The 20864-nt window shown below is 40.2% G+C and overlaps 1 protein-coding gene across 1 annotated transcript in view; it reads left to right on the top strand.

Annotated features, from left to right (window-relative positions):
- The first annotated feature begins 3296 nt into the window (after positions 1–3296).
- The window catches only part of LOC124776178 (molybdenum cofactor biosynthesis protein 1-like), a 65188-nt gene continuing 47620 nt past the window's right edge, over positions 3297–20864 (top strand). Inside the window, exons 1-3 of the mRNA XM_047251013.1 lie at positions 3297–3329; positions 13891–14111; positions 14320–14335. Of these exons, the coding sequence (XP_047106969.1) occupies positions 3297–3329; positions 13891–14111; positions 14320–14335 (270 nt within the window). The remainder of the gene's footprint in view (positions 3330–13890; positions 14112–14319; positions 14336–20864) is intronic.

The following is a 20864-nucleotide window of genomic DNA, read 5'->3' as shown; positions in this document are numbered from 1 at the left end:
ATTTTGGTTATAAGGCACGTTTTGCTGCCTAATGTTTCATCTCCAAATACTGGAAACAATCCATGGAGGAAGAGGAGTATGTAAGACATTGGTGGACCAGGTTGGAAGAATCTGTGAATTTCAATACTCTGTAGAAGACCTCAATCATTTGAAAATAACTTTCAGACCTTGTGGCTATTCTAACAGATATACATAAGGCACTACATTCTAAAATATTTGCATCTTTCACTGAAAAACAAGCAACTAGAGGAAAAGTTCTCTTGCCATTTGTAAAAACAGTCGCAGATCGCGACCTCCGAGTGCTATGAAGAGAAGGTATTGACGCAGTGCTTAAACCAAACTGAAGACCACAACAGCAGCCATACTCAAGTAAATTGCTATGCAGTAGTTTCAGTGAATTTGACAATGATGTGGCTGCTTTCATGGTGGCCCAGTCATATTGTGGGGTAGGGAATGCCAGTGACAGGGCTGGAATTGTAGGTGACAGATGGATTTTTGGCAAAGCCTTGTATCAATACCTCCTTAATTATTGAGCTGAAAAACTGTAAAAAACATTCATACAGCAAAATCACACAAAGAAATTTCCTATTTCTGCAGGTATTGTGCCTTCTGTTTCTTTTTCATTACAAAAACATATTGATTCAAGTTTATAAAGTCACAACTATGTCACTGTGATTTGTGTAACACACATTCTGGAACATGTTCCAGGAATGTCATGAAACAGACAGCTTTAAATACTTACTCTAGCTCATCTTTCAAGACTTGCATGCCAACAACAACACCATCTATCCAATCTGTTTTTATTTCACTTTCATGTAAAGATTTCTCCACAAAGGATATCATCTGCCATGTAGGCAGTGCAAGAGGAAATTCCACACTCACATTTGGGTAATCAAGTGGATTCTGTGTCTTGTCAGAACCAAGTACAATCAACCCAATTTCATCTTTACCACTGGTAAATATCTGGAAACATATTAAATGGTAAAAATAAGTTTTGTTTATAACAAGTTGTATACCAATAAAAATATCACACACAGATACTCTTTATAAAATTATTTAATTGGATAGATAAAAAATCTACTCACCAAGCAGTGGCAGAACACACACATAAAAGACTGTTGTGATAGGCAAGCGTTTGGAGCCAGTGACTCCTTCTTCAGGCTGAAGGGTTGCAGGGGAAGCAAGAAGGGTGAAGGAAAAGGACTGGGGAGGTCTAAGAAAAGGGGTAGATTTTGAGAAAGTTACCCACAACCGTGGGTCATGGGTGACTTACCGTACAGGATGAGAAGGAAAGACTAATTGTTGGGGACTGCATCGGGCAAGATTCGGAAACCTGAGAGCTTAAAGGTGGAAGACAGGGTAATATGCAAGACAGAGATTACTACTAAAACTGTACATGAGTTAATAAGAGTGAGAAGCTAAGTGTATTGTATGCAACAGCTGTGGGAGGGGGCAGTGAAAATAGACGGGAAAGACAATGAAAGATGTAGAAAGCTAAAACGGAGTGAAGCAAAGAGTAATTACAGTGAAGAAAAGCTGAGACAGGAGAAATTAACGTAAATTAAGGCAAGGTGGGTGGTGAGAACCAAGGACACGTTGTAGTGCTAGTTCCCACCTGCGGAGTTCTGAGAAACTGGTGTCTGGCGGAAGAATCCAGGTGGCATGTGTGGTGAAACAAGTGCCGAGGTCACGTATGCCATGTTGTAGAGCATGCTCTGCAACAGGATATTGCGAGTTTCCAGTATATACACTATGCCTATGCCCATTTATCCTAACTGATAATTTGGTGGTAGTCATGCAGATGTAGAAAGCTGAACAGTGTTTACATAATAGCTGGTATATGACATGTGTCGTTTCTATTTTTCACCTGATCCGCAGTTCTGGGTGACTTTCCCAAAATCTACACCTTTTCCTGGAACTCTCCAGGCCTTTTCCTTTACCCTTCTTCCTTCCCCTTCAACGCTTCTGTCTGGAGGAGCCACAGGCTCCGAAAGCTTGCCAATCACAACAGTCTTTTATGTGTATATTCTGCTGCCACTTGGTGAGTAGATTTTTTATCTATTCAATTAAATAATTTTATCAATAATTTATTGTTTTTGTTGTTATAGTTACTCTTTATAACCTACTTAAAATACATCACGTACCCTCCTCTCCACAATTCTTCGAACACATAGTTTTGCCTTTTGTAAAAAATCACTGCGTTTCTGTATAACATACTTGGAGTCAAAGTGTCCAACATCTATTACAATTATAAACAGAAGAAAGAAAGTCATTGTATTTATTGGCAGTATTACGCAATCAAATATTTTGAAAGAGTTCCAGTGGTATAAATTTACAATATCTTACAAATAAATATATACGTTTATTCTTTAAATCAATTCTTAGCAATAACATAATAGTATAAATTGCAGAATCAATATAGCGAATTTTAATGTAATGACTGCAATACAAATACAAAATAACAGCGGTAAGTTATAACAAATGAGAGAGAGAGAGAGAGAGAGAGAGAGAGAGAGAGGCATTTAGACAATGTTTCATTACAGTGTGAAACTTATTAGAATTAAAATGAAGCCGTAGTGAGTTATTACATTCCAAAAATAATAATTATTGTGTTCTTTCACCCCAAAATAATACTTTCATTAGGTAATATATACTTTTAATTTCAGAAATTTTTACAACAGCTCTGGACTTCACTGCCTCGATGAATTTATTACATGTGTCAATGAATGAGGGTTGATAACACTGCTTTAGTCATTCAATTGTTCGTCATGTGTTATTCGCAATGTTCTTAATAACTTCTTATGTAAAGTTCCATCATCAAAAAGATAATCTACGTAAGTTTTAAAAGTTGCGAATCTTTAAACAACAACTTGAAAATGGGTATATCAGTATTTTGTATACTTTCTAGCATTGCTAGATTTACTTTTAAATTTTAAAGTATATGGGCAGATTGAGCGACTTTCCATCCAGAAAATTTGCTGTTGGCAAGGCCTCACTACAAAGATAAATGGTCTTTCCGGAGTCAAATGCAAAAAAAATTCATAAATACCAGCATTGTAAGTGATACAAACAGGTATTAAGCAACGGGCATAAATATCGTTCTGCTTGACGAGAAAAAAAAGTAGGTAGATGAAAGAGTAAATTGGGTGCAAGGATTGAACATAAACTCACCCAAATTGCAAAGGTTTAAAAAAAAAAACAAAAAAAAAAGAAACAAGAGGGTCACTGCTCAAGAATTGAGAACTGCCCCCCCCCCCTTTCTTTTACAGGCTTGCTTTCACTTTTCAGATGAGACCATGTCCCGCATATGTGAAGAAAATAGCCAATATGTAAAGAGAATTACAGATAAAGAGTTTTCTAGAATGAGATTTTCACTCTGCAGCATAGTGTGCACTGATATGAAACTTCCTGGCAGATTAAAACTGTGTGCTGGACCAAGACTCAAACTTGGTGATCGTAACCCCAGACCTGTGTTGCCGTTTTGGGAGGTAGATCTCGTATCTGGAAAGAGGAGATGACAGTTAGGGTACTATGGGCGAGCAGCTGCCATCAATTTTTGATGGTGCAGAACCCACAATAGTGGAACTGCTGCCTAGTCCAAAGGCACCTGTTACCAGTCTTACCCCACAATAGTGTATCGAATCCAGACGTAATGTCGAAGCTGATAAAAAGTCATATGAGAGATTCCTGTAATCTAGATGTGACTGCACCAATGCTGCATGCAGCCATATCAAAGTAGAGTGGACCACACCGCGGTCGGTGTCGCTGAGGCATAGAAGAGCATTCAGGTGCGACCTACATGTCTGCTTTGGTTGACAAAAATGGGGAAGCCATGTCAACTAGGCATCAAAGACCGGTCCTAAAAAACACAATGACAGAAATGCATAACGTAGGTCATGGCAGCCAAAAAATGGATGCTATGAGTGGAAGCCCAGGATTGTGCTTGGTGCATTGCTCCCTGCATTCTGCCTCCAGCAATAGCCGTCGCGGACGAACAAAAAAGATGGGGACACCATATGTCATGCAGGAGAGCGACACTCAAAACAGAACCTTGTGCAAGCCCCTTCTCCTGCAGGGGGGGATGCTACAGGAGGCACCAACCTGTACCCAAAAAGTGTGACATGGAAGAAAGTTCTGGATAAAAATCAGGAGTGGGCCATGGAGGCCCCACTCCTTTAAGGTGGCAAGGACGTTATGGCACCATGTGGTATCATAAGATATATACGCAGATCAATGAAAACTGCAACAAGGAACTGATGTTGAGCAAAAGCTGTTCAGATAGCACACTTCAAGTGGACTAAATTATCTTCAGTAGAGCGCCCTTGGCGAAAAGCACCCTGGATCGAAGCCAAAGATCCGGGGATTCAAGGACACAATACAGCCTTCGACTAACCATATGTTCAAGTAACTTGCAGGACACTGAGTAAACAATCTGGACGACAGCTGTCCGTTTGAAGAGGCAATTTATCTGATTTCAAAATTGGAATAACGGCATTTTCTCGCTACTGGGAAGAGAATTCTGCATTGCACCAGGGATGGTTAAAGAAAGGCCAGGTACATTGACAGAAAAATTTGCAACACCAAAAAATAATTAATGTAGAGTAATGAAATACCAGGAATATATTTGTTGAGACAACGTATGTAAAGTGATAAATGTTGCAAGATCAGAGATCAATGTGAGTGTGAGATAAGCCACTGCAAATGTAAATGTAAATGCTGGTACGCTGTTGTACACGTGTCATGTGTCAGTTTGTGGGATGGAGTTCCATGCCTGTTGCACTTGGTTGGCCAATATAAGGACAGTTAATGATGTTTGTGGATGGGTTGAAGCTGTCATCAGATGATGTCCAATATGTGCTCGATTGGAGGTAGAGCTGGTTATCGAGCAAGCCAAGGCAATATGTTGACACACTATAGCATGTTGGCTTACAACAGCAGTATGTGAGCAAGTGTTATCCTGTAGGAAAACACCTCCTGGAATGCTGTTTGTGAATGGCAGCACAACAGGTCAAATAACCAGACGGACATACAAATTTGCAGTCAGCGTTCGTGGGATTCAGACAGACAGTTTTGTCAGTGGAAAAGCGAAAGCCATTGTCGATGCTCCAGGAGTAAGACAATCAAGACATTGCTGAAGATGCCACTAAGTGAGACAGGTTCATAGAGAACTGCAATAGAAGGCAAAATCGTCAAAAAAAGGCAGCCGGAGATGCCCAGTGGGAGACAGGCCATTATAGGGTTAATGGCGATAGCAAAGAGAATGACACTCAGAATGGAACCCTGAGACACACCATTTTCCTGGATAAAGGTGTCCGACAAGGCAGACCCTCCATGCACCTCGAAAACTCGGTCTTTTAAAAATGTCTGAAGGAAACAGGGTAGGTGGCCACGGAAGCCCCACATGTGAAGAGTATGGAGGGTACTAGCTCTCTAGCAGGTGGCATAGGCCTTCTCCAAATCGAAAAACACGGCAACAGTCTGGGATTTCTGCAGAAAACCATTCTTGACATGGGTGGGCAAAATAATGAGACGGTCAACTGCAGAATGCCGTGTTGAAAGCCACACTGTGCATCCATCAAAAATTGTGAGACTCGAGCCACCATATCATCCGGGCATGAATCATATGTCCCATCACCTTGCGAACACACTGGTAAGAGAGATGGAGTGGTAGCTAGAAGGAAGAGTGCGTGTGTGTGTGTGTGTGTGTGTGTGTGTGTGTGTGTGTGTGTGTGTGTGTGTGTTTTTGTGTGTGTGTGGGTGGGTGGGTGGGTGTCAGAGAGAGAGAGAGAGAGAGAGACAGAGAGAGAGAGAGAGAGCTAATTTCGGCAAGAGCTGGATTTCCATCAATAAACTGAGTTGAAGTCTGCTGTTGTGGTCTTCATCCAACTACTCCTTTGGTGCATCTCACCAGCCTATTCCAGCCTTTGTAAGCCTCTTCATCTCTGCATAGTATTTCAACCTAAATCCACTTAGAATGGTGAACCACCATTCAGAGAATAACTTTTTAACAACACAGTTTGACTTCTGTAAAGGCTTCTATACTGAGAATCCAACATAATTTCTCACAAATTCAATTCCAGTAGAATTAAATAGTGGAAATTATCCCCTCTGTCGTCTTGCCAAAGCCTTTGACTGTTTAGATTAAAAAATTCTGTGAGGGGGAGCTAAAATAGTATGGCATTAAAAGTCTTCCCCTTGCATGGATTGAGTTGTACTTTAACTATAGAAAATGGAAGGTCACATTAACAAATGATAAGACAGGAATAAGATTAAACTCAAAAAGGGAGAACATAAAATATGGTGTGGCACACAGTGTTTGCTGCCAAGTCCACAAAAATGATTTACTTGGGGCACTGGAGGGCTTTGGAAAAACTCTAATGTTTTGCAGTGTCACAAACTTATTGATGCAAGATCTAAACTCATCCATACCAGAAACATCCAGGAGAATAACAGAACAGGCTTGTACTGATCCACAGGTACCAGCTTAATGCCTAAAAACTTGTATTGTGCAGTTCTAAAGAAATAAAAGTGACTTACAGATACGAATATCAAAAGTAGGGATAAATGGGCAGTTAAGCTCCCGTGTTCTAAGTTCCTGGGTATGCAGATACCACTCACGTGTGAGACCAGCATGTGAGTCAGCTAACCGAGAAGCTCAGTTCCGCCCATTTTGTGCTTAGAAATCTCTTACTGTATCAAACTGGACAAAGGATTGCTAACACACTTTCACTCAGTTTACTCATATGGCATAATCTTCTGAGGTACTTCAGCTAAGTGGAAAAAAATATTTATTCTACATGTTGAAAAAGCTTCTTCAGGGACCCATGGATTCTCACACTTACATGCCTATAGAAGTTATATTCCCTAATGGTATTTGTGATTAATAACAAGAGTTAGTTTAAGATAAACTCAGCAATTCAGAACTGCAATACTAGAAGCAAAAATAATTTCCATATATAAAAACCTAAAATCAGGGTTGCCACAAGTTTCTCCAAGTGAAATTCCCTGATATTTCTCTGATTCCACAGACACGTTTTAGAATTTTTCCCCGACAAATTTTGAGGTCTCAAGGGGAGGTAAAGACATAAGTCGACAAAAGAATGTAAGGGCTTTGTATTTCTCCCCCATTTTGTTTTAGGGCGCAAAAACACCTAGGGTCATATGTGTCCATGCCAAAACTGTGAAACACAAAGATGAAGAGAGGAGTTAAAAATGATTACATGTCAACGTTTAATGACAGAAGAGAGGACAGCTACAAACAGGGACGTGGAGAAAGGTCTATGAAGTACGCAATAGGGAAATGGAGGCCCAGAACTAAAAATTAAATGGCCTTCACCATATTGCTACAACTGATAAAAAGTAAAACACGGTCGACAGCCCACGCATTGTTCACTAAAACGGCCAATAACTCAGATGGCAAACCCAAACGGGAATGTAAACCGGTAAAAAAAAAAAGGGCATCCCCTCAGGAAACGGCAGACAGTTAAAAGTTGGGTGCAATGTGCACAAAGTAGTAGGGGAGCACCACTTAACAAATGGTGATGACTAAAAAGGCAGTGCCCAATATGCAACCTAGTTAAAATGACCTCCTCGCCACAGGAGGACTGAGAGGTGGTTGTCCAAGCCACTGGGAGAGGCTTAATAACCCAGAGCTTATTCCTATGAATGGAGGACCAGTGGCGATGCCAAAGTGACATCACCTCCTGACAGAAAGCAACAAGAGATCATCAGAGGGAATGCAAGAATTATTGGGCTGAAGTACGAGAAATGCAGCTTTGGCAGCAGTATCAGCAACCTCTTGGACCGATATGACCTGGAACCCACATAAACATCACAGTGGCTCCATAAAAAGTGAGCAAGTGGAAGCTTTCCTGGAACCGGTGCACTAAGGGATGGACAGTCTACAGTGCACAGAGGCTTTGAAGGGTGCCAAGAGAGTCTGAGCAGTGACACAGTTGAAAAGAGTATGTCACCAGATGTACTCCATGATCTGATACAGGGTGAAGAGCTCTGCTGTAAATACTGAGCAATGTGCTGGAAGTCAGTCCAAAAAATGTTGGTTGACGTTGAAGGCACACCCGACACCCATGGTCAGTCCAAGAGCACCAGTGTACACAAAGATACTATTGCAAAATTCCATGCATAGGTCATGAAACTGAAGGCAATAGACCGAGCCTGGTGCAGTGCCTTTAGAAAGTGAATGAAGGTCAAGGTGAAGATGGGCTGCCGCACAAAGCCAAGATTGTGAAGGGTTCACACCCATCGAAAAAGCTGCAGGGAGCATGAAGTGGGAGGACCAAGATAGTTTTGTATAAAGCAGGAGCCTCAGGAATTTTGTAGTGTCAATGAATGGAAGAGCAACAGGCCCAAGATGTAAAAATGGTGGGAGAAACCAGCTGTGCTGCCAGAAATTCATACAAATGTTTTTGTCAGTAGAAAAACGAAAGCCACTGTCGATGCTCCGTGAGTAAAGACGATCGAGACATTGCTGAAGACACCACTCAATGAGACAGGTTCATGGAGAGCAGCAGTAGATAGCAAAATTGTCAACAAAAAGAGAGCTGGAGATGCCCAGCAGGAGACAGGCCATTGTAGGGATAATGGCGACAGCAAAGACGACGACACTCAGGACAGAACCCTGAGGTACACCATTTTCCTGGATAAAGGTGTCCGAGGAGGCAGACCCCATACGTACTTCGAAAACTTGTCTTTTAAAAATTCCTCAAGGAGATGGGGCAGTTGGCCCCATGTGTAGAGAGTACAAATGATACTAGTCCTCCAACAAATGTTGTAGGCTTTCTCCAAATTGAAAAACACAGCCAGTCTGGGATTTCCACAGAAAACCATTCATGACATGGGTAAACAAAGTGGGTGATAGCCAGAAGGAAGTTGTTTGTCCTTACCGGGCTTAGGTGTGGGTATGACAGTGGCTTCACGACAGTGGCAGGAAAACATGCCCTCTGCCCAGGTCCGGTTGTACGTATTAAGCAAAAAGTGCTTGCCCACAAGAGAAATGTGCTGCAACATTTGAAAGTTAACAGTGTCTGGTCCAGGGCAGAGGATTGAGATGAAGTGAGAGCGTGACCTAGCTTCCTCATAGTGAAGGCAGCACAGTAACACTCACGATTCTGAGAAATCCAGCTCTTGCCGAAATTAGCTCTGTCTCTCTCTCTCTCTCTCTCTCTCTCTCTCTCTCTCTCTCTGACACCCACACATACACACACACACACACAAAAACACACACACACACGCACACAACCACACACACACACTCTTCCTTCTAGCTACCACTCCATCTCTCTTACCAGTGTGTTCGTAAGGTGATGGGACATATGATTCATGCCCAGATGATATGGTGGCTCGAGTCTCACAATTTTTGATGGATGCACAGTGTGGCTTTCAACACGGCATTCTGCAGTTGACCGTCTCATTATTTTGCCCACCCATGTCAAGACTGGTTTTCTGCAGAAATCCCAGACTGTCACCGTGTTTTTCGATTTGGAGAAGGCCTATGACACCTGCTAGAGAGCTAGTACCCTCCATACTCTTCACATGTGGGGCTTCCGTGGCCACCTACCCTGTTTCCTTCAGACATTTTTAAAAGACCGAGTTTTCGAGGTGCATGAAGGGTCTGCCTTGTCGGACACCTTTATCCAGGAAAATGGTGTGTCTCAGGGTTCCATTCTGAGTGTCATTCTCTTTGCTATCGCCATTAACCCTATAATGGCCAGTCTCCCACTGGGCATCTCCGGCTCCCTTTTTTTGACGATTTTGCCTTCTATTGCAGTTCTCTATGAACCTGTCTCACTTAGTGGCATCTTCAGCAATGTCTTGATTGTCTTACTCCTGGAGCATCGACAATGGCTTTCGCTTTTCCACTGACAAAACTGTCTGTCTGAATCCCACGAACGCTGACTGCAAATTTGTATGTCCGTCTGGTTATTTGACCTGTTGTGCTGCCATTCACAAACAGCATTCCAGGAGGTGTTTTCCTACAGGATAACACTTGCTCACATACTGCTGTTGTAAGCCAACATGCTATAGTGTGTCAACATATTGCCTTGGCTTGCTCGATAACCAGCTCTACCTCCAATCGAGCACATATTGGACATCATCTGATGACAGCTTCAACCCATCCACAAACATCATTAACTGTCCTTATATTGGCCAACCAAGTGCAACAGGCATGGAACTCCATCCCACAAACTGACACATGACACGTGTACAACAGCGTACCAGCATTTACATTTACATTTGCAGTGGCTTATCTCACACTCACATTGATCTCTGATCTTGCAACATTTATCACTTTACATACGTTGTCTCAACAAATATATTCCTGGTATTTCATTACTCTACATTAATTATTTTTTGGTGTTGCAAATTTTTCTGTCAATGTACCTGGCCTTTCTTTAACCATCCCTGGTGCAATGCAGAATTCTCTTCCCAGTAGCGAGAAAATGCCGTTATTCCAATTTTGAAATCAGATAAATTGCCTCTTCAAACGGACAGCTGTCGTCCAGATTGTTTACTCAGTGTCCTGCAAGTTACTTGAACATATGGTTAGTCGAAGGCTGTATTGTGTCCTTGAATCCCCGGATCTTTGGCTTCGATCCAGGGTGCTTTTCGCCAAGGGCGCTCTACTGAAGATAATTTAGTCCACTTGAAGTGTGCTATCTGAACAGCTTTTGCTCAACATCAGTTCCTTGTTGCAGTTTTCATTGATCTGCGTATATATCTTATGATACCACATGGTGCCATAACGTCCTTGCCACCTTAAAGGAGTGGGGCCTCCATGGCCCACTCCTGATTTTTATCCAGAACTTTCTTCCATGTCACACTTTTTGGGTACAGTTTGGTGCCTCCTGTAGCATCCCCCCCTGCAGGAGAAGGGGCTTGCACAAGGTTCTGTTTTGAGTGTCGCTCTCCTTTTTGTGGCTATCAGTGATCTGGCGGCAGCTGCATGACATATGGTGTCCCCATCTTTTTTGTTCGTCCGCGACGGCTATTGCTGGAGGCAGAATGCAGGGAGCAATACACCAAGCACAATCCTGGGCTTTCACTCATAGCATCCATTTTTTGGCTGCCATGACCTACATTATGCATTTCTGTCATTGTGTTTTTTAGGACCGGTCTTTGATGCCTAGTTGACATGGCTTCCCCGTCTTTGTCAACTAAAGCAGACATGTAGGTCGCACCTGAATGCTCTTCTATGCCTCAGCGACACCGACCGCGGTGTGGTCCACTCTACTTTGATATGGCTGTATGCAGCATTGGTGCAGTCACACCTAGATTACAGGAATCTCTCATATGACTTTTTATCAGCTTCGACATTACGTCTGGATTCGATACACTATTGTGGGGTAAGACTGGTAACAGGTGCCTTTGGACTAGGCAGCAGTTCCACTATTGTGGGTTCTGCACCATCAAAAATTGATGGCAGCTGCTCGCCCATAGTACCCTAACTGTCATCTCCTCTTTCCAGATACGAGATCTACCTCCCAAAACGGCAACACAGGTCTGGGGTTACGATCACCAAGTTTGAGTCTTGGTCCAGCACACAGTTTTAATCTGCCAGGAAGTTTCATATCAGTGCACACTACGCTGCAGAGTGAAAATCTCATTCTAGAAAACTTTTTATCTGTAATTCTCTTTACATACTGGCTATTTTCTTCACATATGGGGGACATGATCTCAACTGAAAAGTGAACACCCAATTTACTCTTTCCTGTACCTAGTTTTCTTCTCGTCAAGCAGAATGATATTTATGCCCGTTGCTTAATACCTGTTTGTATCACTTACAATGCTGGTATTTATGTATTTTTTAGCATTTGACTCCGGAAAGACCATTTTTCTTCGTAGTGAGGTCTTGCCAACAGCAAATTTTCTGGATGGAAAGTCGCTCAATCTGCTCATATACTTTAAAATTTAAAAGTAAATCTAGCAATGCTAGAATCTACAAAATACTGATATACCCATTTTCAAGTTGTTGTTTAAAGATTTGTGAGTTTTAAAACTTACGTAGATTATCTTTTTGATGATAGAACTTTACATAAGAAGTTGTTAAGAACATTGCGAATATCACATGACGAACAATTGAATGACTGAAGCAGTGTTATCAACCCTCATTCATTGACACATGTAATAAACTCGTCGAAGCAGTGAAGTTCAGAGCTGTTGTAAAAATTTCTGAAATTAAAAGTATATATTACCTAATGAAAGTATTATTTTGGGGTGAAAGAACACAACAATTATTATTTTTGGAATGTAATAATTCACTATGGCTTCATTTTAATTCTAATAAGTTTCACACTGTAATGAAACATTGTCTAAATGCCTCTCTCTCTCTCTCTCTCTCTCTCTCTCTCTCATTTGTTATAACTTACCGCTGTTATTTTGTATTTGTATTGCAGTCATTACATTAAAATTCGCTATATTGATTCTGCAATTTATACTATTATGTTATTGCTAAGAACTGATTTAAAGAATAAACGTATATATTTATTTGTAAGATATTGTAAATTTATACCACTGGAACTCTTTCAAAATATTTGATTGCATAATACTGCCAATAAATACAATGACTTTCTTTCTTCTGTTTATAATTGTAATACATGTTGGACACTTTGACTCCAAGTATGTTATACAGAAACGCAGTGATTTTTTACAAAAGGCAAAACTATGTGTTCGAAGAATTGTGGAGAGGAGGGTACATGATGTATTTTAAGTAGGTTATAAAGAGTAACTATAACAACATAAACAATAAATTATTGATAAAATTATTTAATTGAATAGATAAAAAATCTACTCACCAAGCGGCAGCAGAACATACACATAAAAGACTGTTGTGATTGGCAAGCTTTCAGAGCCTGTGGCTCCTCCAGACAGAAGCGTTGAAGGGGAAGGAAGAAGGGTAAAGGAAAAGGCCTGGAGAGTTCCAGGAAAAGGTGTAGATTTTGGGAAAGTCACCCAGAACTGTGGATCAGGTGAAAAATAGAAACGACACATGTCATATACCAGCTATTATGTAAACACTGTTCAGCTTTCTACATCTGCATGACTACCGCCAAATTATCAGTTAGGATAAATGGGCACAGGCATAGTGTATATACTGGAAACTCGCAATATCCTGTTGCAGAGCATGCTCTACAACATGGCATACGTGACCTCGGCACTTGTCTCACCACACATGCCACCTGGATTCTTCCGCCAGACACCAGTTTCTCAGAACTCCGCAGGTGGGAACTAGCACTACAACGTGTCCATGGTTCTCACCACCCACCTCACCTTAATTTACGTTAATTTCTCCTGTCTCAGCTTTTCTTCACTGTAATTACTCTTTGCTTCACTCTGTTTTAGCTTTCTACATCTTTCATTGTCTTTTCCATCTATTTTCACTGCCCCCTCCCACAGCTGTTGCATACAATACACTTAGCTTCTCACTCTTATTAACTCATGTACAGTTTTAGTAGTAATCTCTGTCTTGCATATTACCCTGTCTTCCACCTTTAAGCTCTCAGGTTTCCGAATCTTGCCCGATGCAGTCCCCAACAATTAGTCTTTCCTTCTCATCCTGTACGGTAAGTCACCCATGACCCACGGTTGTGGGTAACTTTCTCAAAATCTACCCCTTTTCTTAGACCTCTCCAGCCCTTTTCCTTCACCCTTCTTGCTTCCCCTGCAACCCTTCAGCCTGAAGAAGGAGTCACTGGCTCCAAATGCTTGCCTATCACAACAGTCTTTTATGTGTGTGTTCTGCCACTGCTTGGTGAGTAGATTTTTTATCTATCCAATTAAATAATTTTATAAAGAGTATCTGTGTGTGATGCTATTATTGGTATACAACTTGTTATAAACAAAACTTATTTTTACCATTTAATATGTTTCCAGATATTTACCAGTGGTAAAGATGAAATTGGGTTGATTGTACTTGGTTCTGACAAGACACAGAATCCACTTGATTACCCAAATGTGAGTGTGGAATTTCCTCTTGCACTGCCTACATGGCAGATGATATCCTTTGTGGAGAAATCTTTACATGAAAGTGAAATAAAAACAGATTGGATAGATGGTGTTGTTGTTGGCATGCAAGTCTTGAAAGATGAGCTAGAGTAAGTATTTAAAGCTGTCTGTTTCATGACATTCCTGGAACATGTTCCAGAATGTGTGTTACACAAATCACAGTGACATAGTTGTGACTTTATAAACTTGAATCAATATGTTTTTGTAATGAAAAAGAAACAGAAGGCACAATACCTGCAGAAATAGGAAATTTCTTTGTGTGATTTTGCTGTATGAATGTTTTTTACAGTTTTTCAGCTCAATAATTAAGGAGGTATTGATACAAGGCTTTGCCAAAAATCCATCTGTCACCTACAATTCCAGCCCTGTCACTGGCATTCCCTACCCCACAATATGATTGGGCCACCATGAAAGCAGCCACATCATTGTCAAATTCACTGAAACTACTGCATAGCAATTTACTTGAGTATGGCTGCTGTTGTGGTCTTCAGTTTGGTTTAAGCACTGCGTCAATACCTTCTCTTCATAGCACTCGGAGGTCGCGATCTGCGACTGTTTTTACAAATGGCAAGAGAACTTTTCCTCTAGTTGCTTGTTTTTCAGTGAAAGATGCAAATATTTTAGAATGTAGTGCCTTATGTATATCTGTTAGAATAGCCACAAGGTCTGAAAGTTATTTTCAAATGATTGAGGTCTTCTACAGAGTATTGAAATTCACAGATTCTTCCAACCTGGTCCACCAATGTCTTACATACTCCTCTTCCTCCATGGATTGTTTCCAGTATTTGGAGATGAAACATTAGGCAGCAAAACGTGCCTTATAACCAAAATCTAATGAACATATAATTAAATTAACCAAAGATGTAATGTTGCACTCTCAGGTAAGACTGATCTTGAATGCAAAGCCAAAGTGGAAATTAAATGTACGCTGCAACATTCATCTCACTTTTTGTTATTGAAATTATTCACAGTGCCATAGGGAGAACTGAGTTTATGTGTTTTATAGAGTCAGATACACGCTGTGGCACAGGGTGCTGTCCATTATTCTCCTGACTATGATGTGCAGGAATGGTAGTCTTCCTTCTTCTTTGGTCTCCATAGTGAATTTGATTTTGTGGCGTGTGGAGTTCAGATGTACAAAGAAGTCAAGAAGTTTGTCTCTTCCATGAGGCCAGATGACAAGTGTGTTATCCACATAACAGAAGAAGAAGAAGAAGAAGAAGAAGAAGAAGAAGAAGATGGATTTCCATTTGGATGACATCACCTGAGCTGTACTGAGCTACCTCGATACAGAGAGTGTTCCACTGTTGCCGTAACCAGCATTTTCTTCAAATCTGTCACCTGTGGAGAACGTCTGTTCACTGGATGCCAAGAGATGGCTATGCCACCAGTCGCCAGCCACTACAGTTGATGAACTCTGACATATGACATACAGTTGAGTAGCATGAAATGATGTACCCATGGCTGTAATCCAACCTCGATTTGATATCCAGTGTGATGAGAGCTGTTCTGTTGTTCCAGTTTCAATACTAAAATTCATATATTATTTTTATGCTATCCTAACCAGATTGGACTGTGGTGTCATACAGCATAAAATATCTTACAACATGTTGAATCAGTGATGAGAAGTGTAGAACAGCCAGCAGGGGAAAGATGTTGGCAATGAGACAGCTTTTATGTAGAACAGCAGTACAGTGTTTCACAGTGCATAATGCTTCCGCAGATTGAGAACAAAATGTGTGGTTTGCTTTCATCCATTTTCACAAACATAGCCTTGAAAAATAATGTTGACATTACTGTGCATTTCACTCTGAGGCATATTGCACTCTGAGAATGTTCATCGAATTCAGTTACTTTGTATTATATTTCAGTAACAGTGACATAATAGCAAATTGGACTGTATGAGTTTTTATGGATTTTTTTCCCAGAAACACCCTACCATTTCTTCAGATTTATTTAATTTGGGTATAAATCCTTTCCTGCATATATGCTGTACACAAAATGTTGAACATAAAATGTAGCTATCTGCTGATTTAACATCTTGCTGAGTATACCAGTACAATGTTTTGTTGTAACAAGTAGTTCAATGTATTTTACACACTTATAAAATTAATTATACAGTTATAGTAATTTATACCATTATATTAATGTTGTACCTTAATGTTCTGGAAGACGATATTATAAGGAGCCTCATACTTTTCCTGGATGATAGAGTTGTCTATAATGAATTATTGCCTGAAAAAAATCTGCACAAATTTGAGTCAGATCATAACATTTCAAATTGGTCCAAAGATAGGCAACTGAGTTTAAGTTTTCAGAAATGTAAATTGGAGCACATCACAAAACAAATAAAAGACAGTATTGTATGACTACATTATCAAATAATCACAGTTTTAATTGGTCAACTCATACAAATATCTGGATGAAATGAAATGGTGACATAGACTCACTTGTAGGCAAAGCAGAATGCAGACTTCAATTCATTGGTAAGATACTGGAAAATGTAATCAGTCTATAGAGGACATTGCTTACAAAATACTTGTGTGGCCCATTCTAGAATATTGCTTAAGTATGACCCATAACAAATAAGGCTAATGGCAGACATTGAATGTATACAAAATAGTGTAGCATGATTGATCATAGATTTATTTGATGCATGGGAGAGCATCAAGAAGCTACTAAAAATTGGAAACGCCAGACAAGTGAAGATAGACGCCAAATATATGACAAAACCCAACTTATGAAATTTCAGGAACCTGTATTAAGTGAGGTATTTAGGGATTATACAATAACCGCATATGTATCACTCCTATAGGGACCATGAAGGCAAGATTAATTACAGCATGCACAGAACCATTTAAAGAATCATTCTTCCCACACTCCACATGAGCATTGAATGGGGAAAAACCATAATGTGTGGTACAACAATGTACTTTGTCGTACAACCCACAGTGGTTTATACAGTGTGCATGGAGACATGGAATCAGTTGACAGTAGCTGGGTAATGGTTCATATTGATTCCCATTTCCCTGTTGCAGTAGGTGATCTCATGCCTCTAATTATTTTTTCATTGCTATCTTAACTTGCATTCTTCAATTCAGTTTATTAACCCTTCTTATCTCTTTGTATTAGGGCAAATGTACAGTTAACTTTTAAGGAATTTGTATTTTCAATTTATCAACTGGAGGTTTGTTTCATATGCAGCAGCAATGTTACAAATTATTTGTATCAGTTTCTTTAGAATAATTTGCTGTTTCACAGGTGCCTTGAAGAAAATAAAAGATCTCGAAAGTGTCTTAATGACAACCGATGGCCTCATGTTGACAAGACAGCTGGTTGCCTTGCAGAGGGCAGGGCTTGACGGTCTGAACATCAGCTTAGACACCCTGCAGTCCCAACGCTACAACCAGATCACGAGGAGGAAAGGCTGGGAGCGTGTCATGGCTGGCATAGATCTAGCCTTGCAACTTGAATACGACCCTGAGAAGGTATTACTAGTGCAGCTGTCATCGCATGCAGACTTTCATAAGCAAAAGATATAAATCTGTTGTTAAGAATATCAATACAAGAATCACCATTTTAAAGCAGTACGCCCTCACCCTCGCCCCCATCACCGCTCCCACCCTCACCCCTGTCTCCACACTGCAGCTGTAAGTGAAGGAAGGTATATTAAGCCAGAAGAAGTAAATTTTAGCTGACGATGCTAACAGTTTCATAGTTTATACAACATAAAAAAGTATGCCTTGCAAGTTTACCAATTAAATATCTTATATTTTCCTCCCAAGAGAGTCTTATGAGACTCAAGATCTTTACAGTTTCTCTTTTTTTCTTTTGTGTCTTTAGTTTAAAATAAATTTCCTCTATTGTGGTGTTGTTTTGAAAAAATACTCGATTGTTTGGAAAAATTATTCTTAATTCTGTAGTCACACTTTTGTTGTGTCTAAGTACTACTGGTTTCAGTAGCAAGTACCAGCATCAGTTCATCTTATTATCAAAAATTTCTTTGCAGAATAAAAGCTGACCACTGTGGCCAAGCGGTTCTAGGCACTTCAGTCCGGAACCGTGCTGCTGCTACGGTCGCGGGTTCGAATCCTGTCTCAGGCAGGGATGACCTTAGGTTAGTTAGGTTTAAGTAGTTCTAAGTCTGGGGGACTGATGACCTCAGACGTTAAGTCCCATACTGCTTAGAGCCATTTGAACCATTTTGCAAAATAAAAAGCTTCTGTACAACTGCAAACTAGACATACCATTTTCAGGGTGTAGTTCACATCTATTGAAAGCACAACAGTGACCTTTACTTTTAGTAGATAAGACACCTACTGGGGTAAGTGACTTGATGACTGCACACAAGAAGTTGTCATTTATTCCATATGTAGCTACCATGCAGACTCATATTTTGTATTAGTTTGTCCTTACTCTTCCAAAAGGTTAAACCTTGTCTCTGCAGCCACAGCTTCCTCTCTTCAGCAGTTGTCTTCATCTCCATGTGTGAATAAAATCCCATTCATTGATCATATTGTTTAAGTAGGATGTTCTCAGTCATCCCCTTGTTTTCTTACCTACGATCTTGCCTTCAGAAATGTTTTTTAAAAGATTATCGTCTCCAGTTAAGTGTCCAGTGTATTTTGCTTTGCCCTGGCCTATAACTTTCAGTGGTTCTTTCTTCTCTCCTATTTCCTTTAATTTTTCTGTCAATGCGGCTAGTTCTTGTACTTCTCCTCCAGAACCACATTTCAGCAGGTTTGAGGTGAGCTTCCTTTGGCTTTTCTAATGTACAGATTTTGCATCTGTGTGTCAGAACACTCCACACAAAGGTCTTTACAAATATTTTCTTAATGTGAAAGCTGATATGTTTATTCAGTTGCAGCTTCTTCTTATTTTGGAAGGAACTCTTCACCTGTGCTTTTCTTTTCTTGAATGCCTTGAAATATTGATTGTTTTCTTGCAAAATGCTACTGAGATAGTGAATTTCAGTTCCTTTCTTGAGTTGCTCATTGCCTGTTCTTGTGTCAGTCCTACCTCCACCTCCTTTCTTGTCTGTAGCCATAACTTTTGTCTTCTTTGTATTCATTTTTACCTTTAGTTTTACCACTTCTTGATTTAAGGCCTGAAACATTTTATTTAGTTCCTACTCTGATTTACTATTGTGATGTCGTCAATCTGCAGTGTATATGCATGCAATTAAGTTCCCATATCGACATCATACTCCAAAAACCACTTAACTGTGTGTGGCAGGGGGTACGTCTCATGCCACCAACTGATCCCCTCTGCCTTGTTCCACTTGTGAACAGTGCTTGGGAAGAATGACTGTCAGTACGCTTCTGTATTATCTCTTAACTTCTCAAATTTTCTTCTCGTGATCATTTCGTGAATTGTATATGAGAGACTCTATTATGTTGTCAGACTCTTCTCGGAAACTACTCTCTCGAAATTTGGGTAGTAAATCTTTCCGTGATGCACAACTGCTCTCTTATGGCATCTACCACTGGAGTTGCTGAGCATATCTGTAATGATGTCACAGCGAATAAATGATCCTGTGACAAAACGCTCCGCACTTCATTGGATCTTCTTTCTCTCTTCTGTCAGTCCTACTGGGTAAGGACACAGAGGTAATTTACATTCACTTAAGATTCTTCCTGTGAATCTTAGTCTGGCATCTGCTTTTCTATTGCTGTTTTATGTGGTCATTCCTCTTTAAGGTTGCTCTGGATAGTTACTTCTAGATATTTTATGGTAGATTCTGTTTCCAGCAATTTGTCATTAATGGTGTAGTTGTACAGTATTGACAGTATTGGATTTCTTTTCCTGTGTGTGTGTGTGTGTGTGTGTGTGTGTGTGTGTGTGTGATATGTTACATTTATTTATGTGCAGGGTCAACTGCCAGAGCCTGCATCATTCACCAATCCTCTGCAGGTCATTGTGCAAATTGATACTGTCTTCTGTTGTTGCTACTTTCTGATGGACAAGTGTAGTACCTGTGAACAATATTAAGGAGCCCCTGACACTTTTTACTGGATCATTTATATACATTGTAAATGTAATGGTCCTATCGCATTTCCTTGGAGTATTCCAGAAATTACCTTTTGATTCTTGTCATCTTTTCTTTGTTGTTGTTATTACTTCCTTGATGAACATATTAAGGAAGTAAGGTGATAGAAGGCACCCGTCTCTCACTGCCCTTCTGGTTTTCCTTCTTTCATATCCGGTTCAGTACTCTGACTTTTGTATATACTCAAAATTAATCATCTGGCCTTCCACTTTGGACATTACTTTAAGGAATGATGATATAATGGTAATCTGTTTATTAAACAATATTTTAACGATACACTATGCTTTCTGATCATATAGTGGCTTGATGATGGAATTTGATACTGAAATTAGTAATCATTAGACAAAATAAAAGTGAAGCTATAATAAAAGAAAGTAATATTTTGGATCATGTCAGTTGTTGTTCCAAACAACAGCACGTCAGGAATAGGTTCAAATGGCTCTGAGCACTATGCGACTTAACATCTGAGGTCATCAGTCGCCTAGAACTTAGAAGTAATTAAACCTAACTAACCAAAGGACATCACACACATCCATGCCCGAGGCAGGATTCGAACCTGTGAACGTAGCGGTCATTCGGTTCCAGACTGTAGCGCCTAGAACCGCACGGCCACTCCGGCTGTCCAGGAATAGGTACTAAATTATTTGTCCGCTGATGACCTCACAGCTTAGAACACTAAAACACAAATGTTAATTGTTTGTTATGTGCCCTGGTAGAGTTTACAACTGTTTACAGTTCACGATTGGCTGTTGGAGATTGGGCGTTAATCACATAGTGTATTTAGTGCACAGTG

The sequence above is a fragment of the Schistocerca piceifrons genome, chromosome 2, assembly GCF_021461385.2.
Source record: "Schistocerca piceifrons isolate TAMUIC-IGC-003096 chromosome 2, iqSchPice1.1, whole genome shotgun sequence".
NCBI lineage: Eukaryota > Metazoa > Arthropoda > Insecta > Orthoptera > Acrididae > Schistocerca > Schistocerca piceifrons.
Note: the sequence above shows the minus strand (reverse complement) of the source record. Positions and strands in the feature narration are given on the sequence as shown.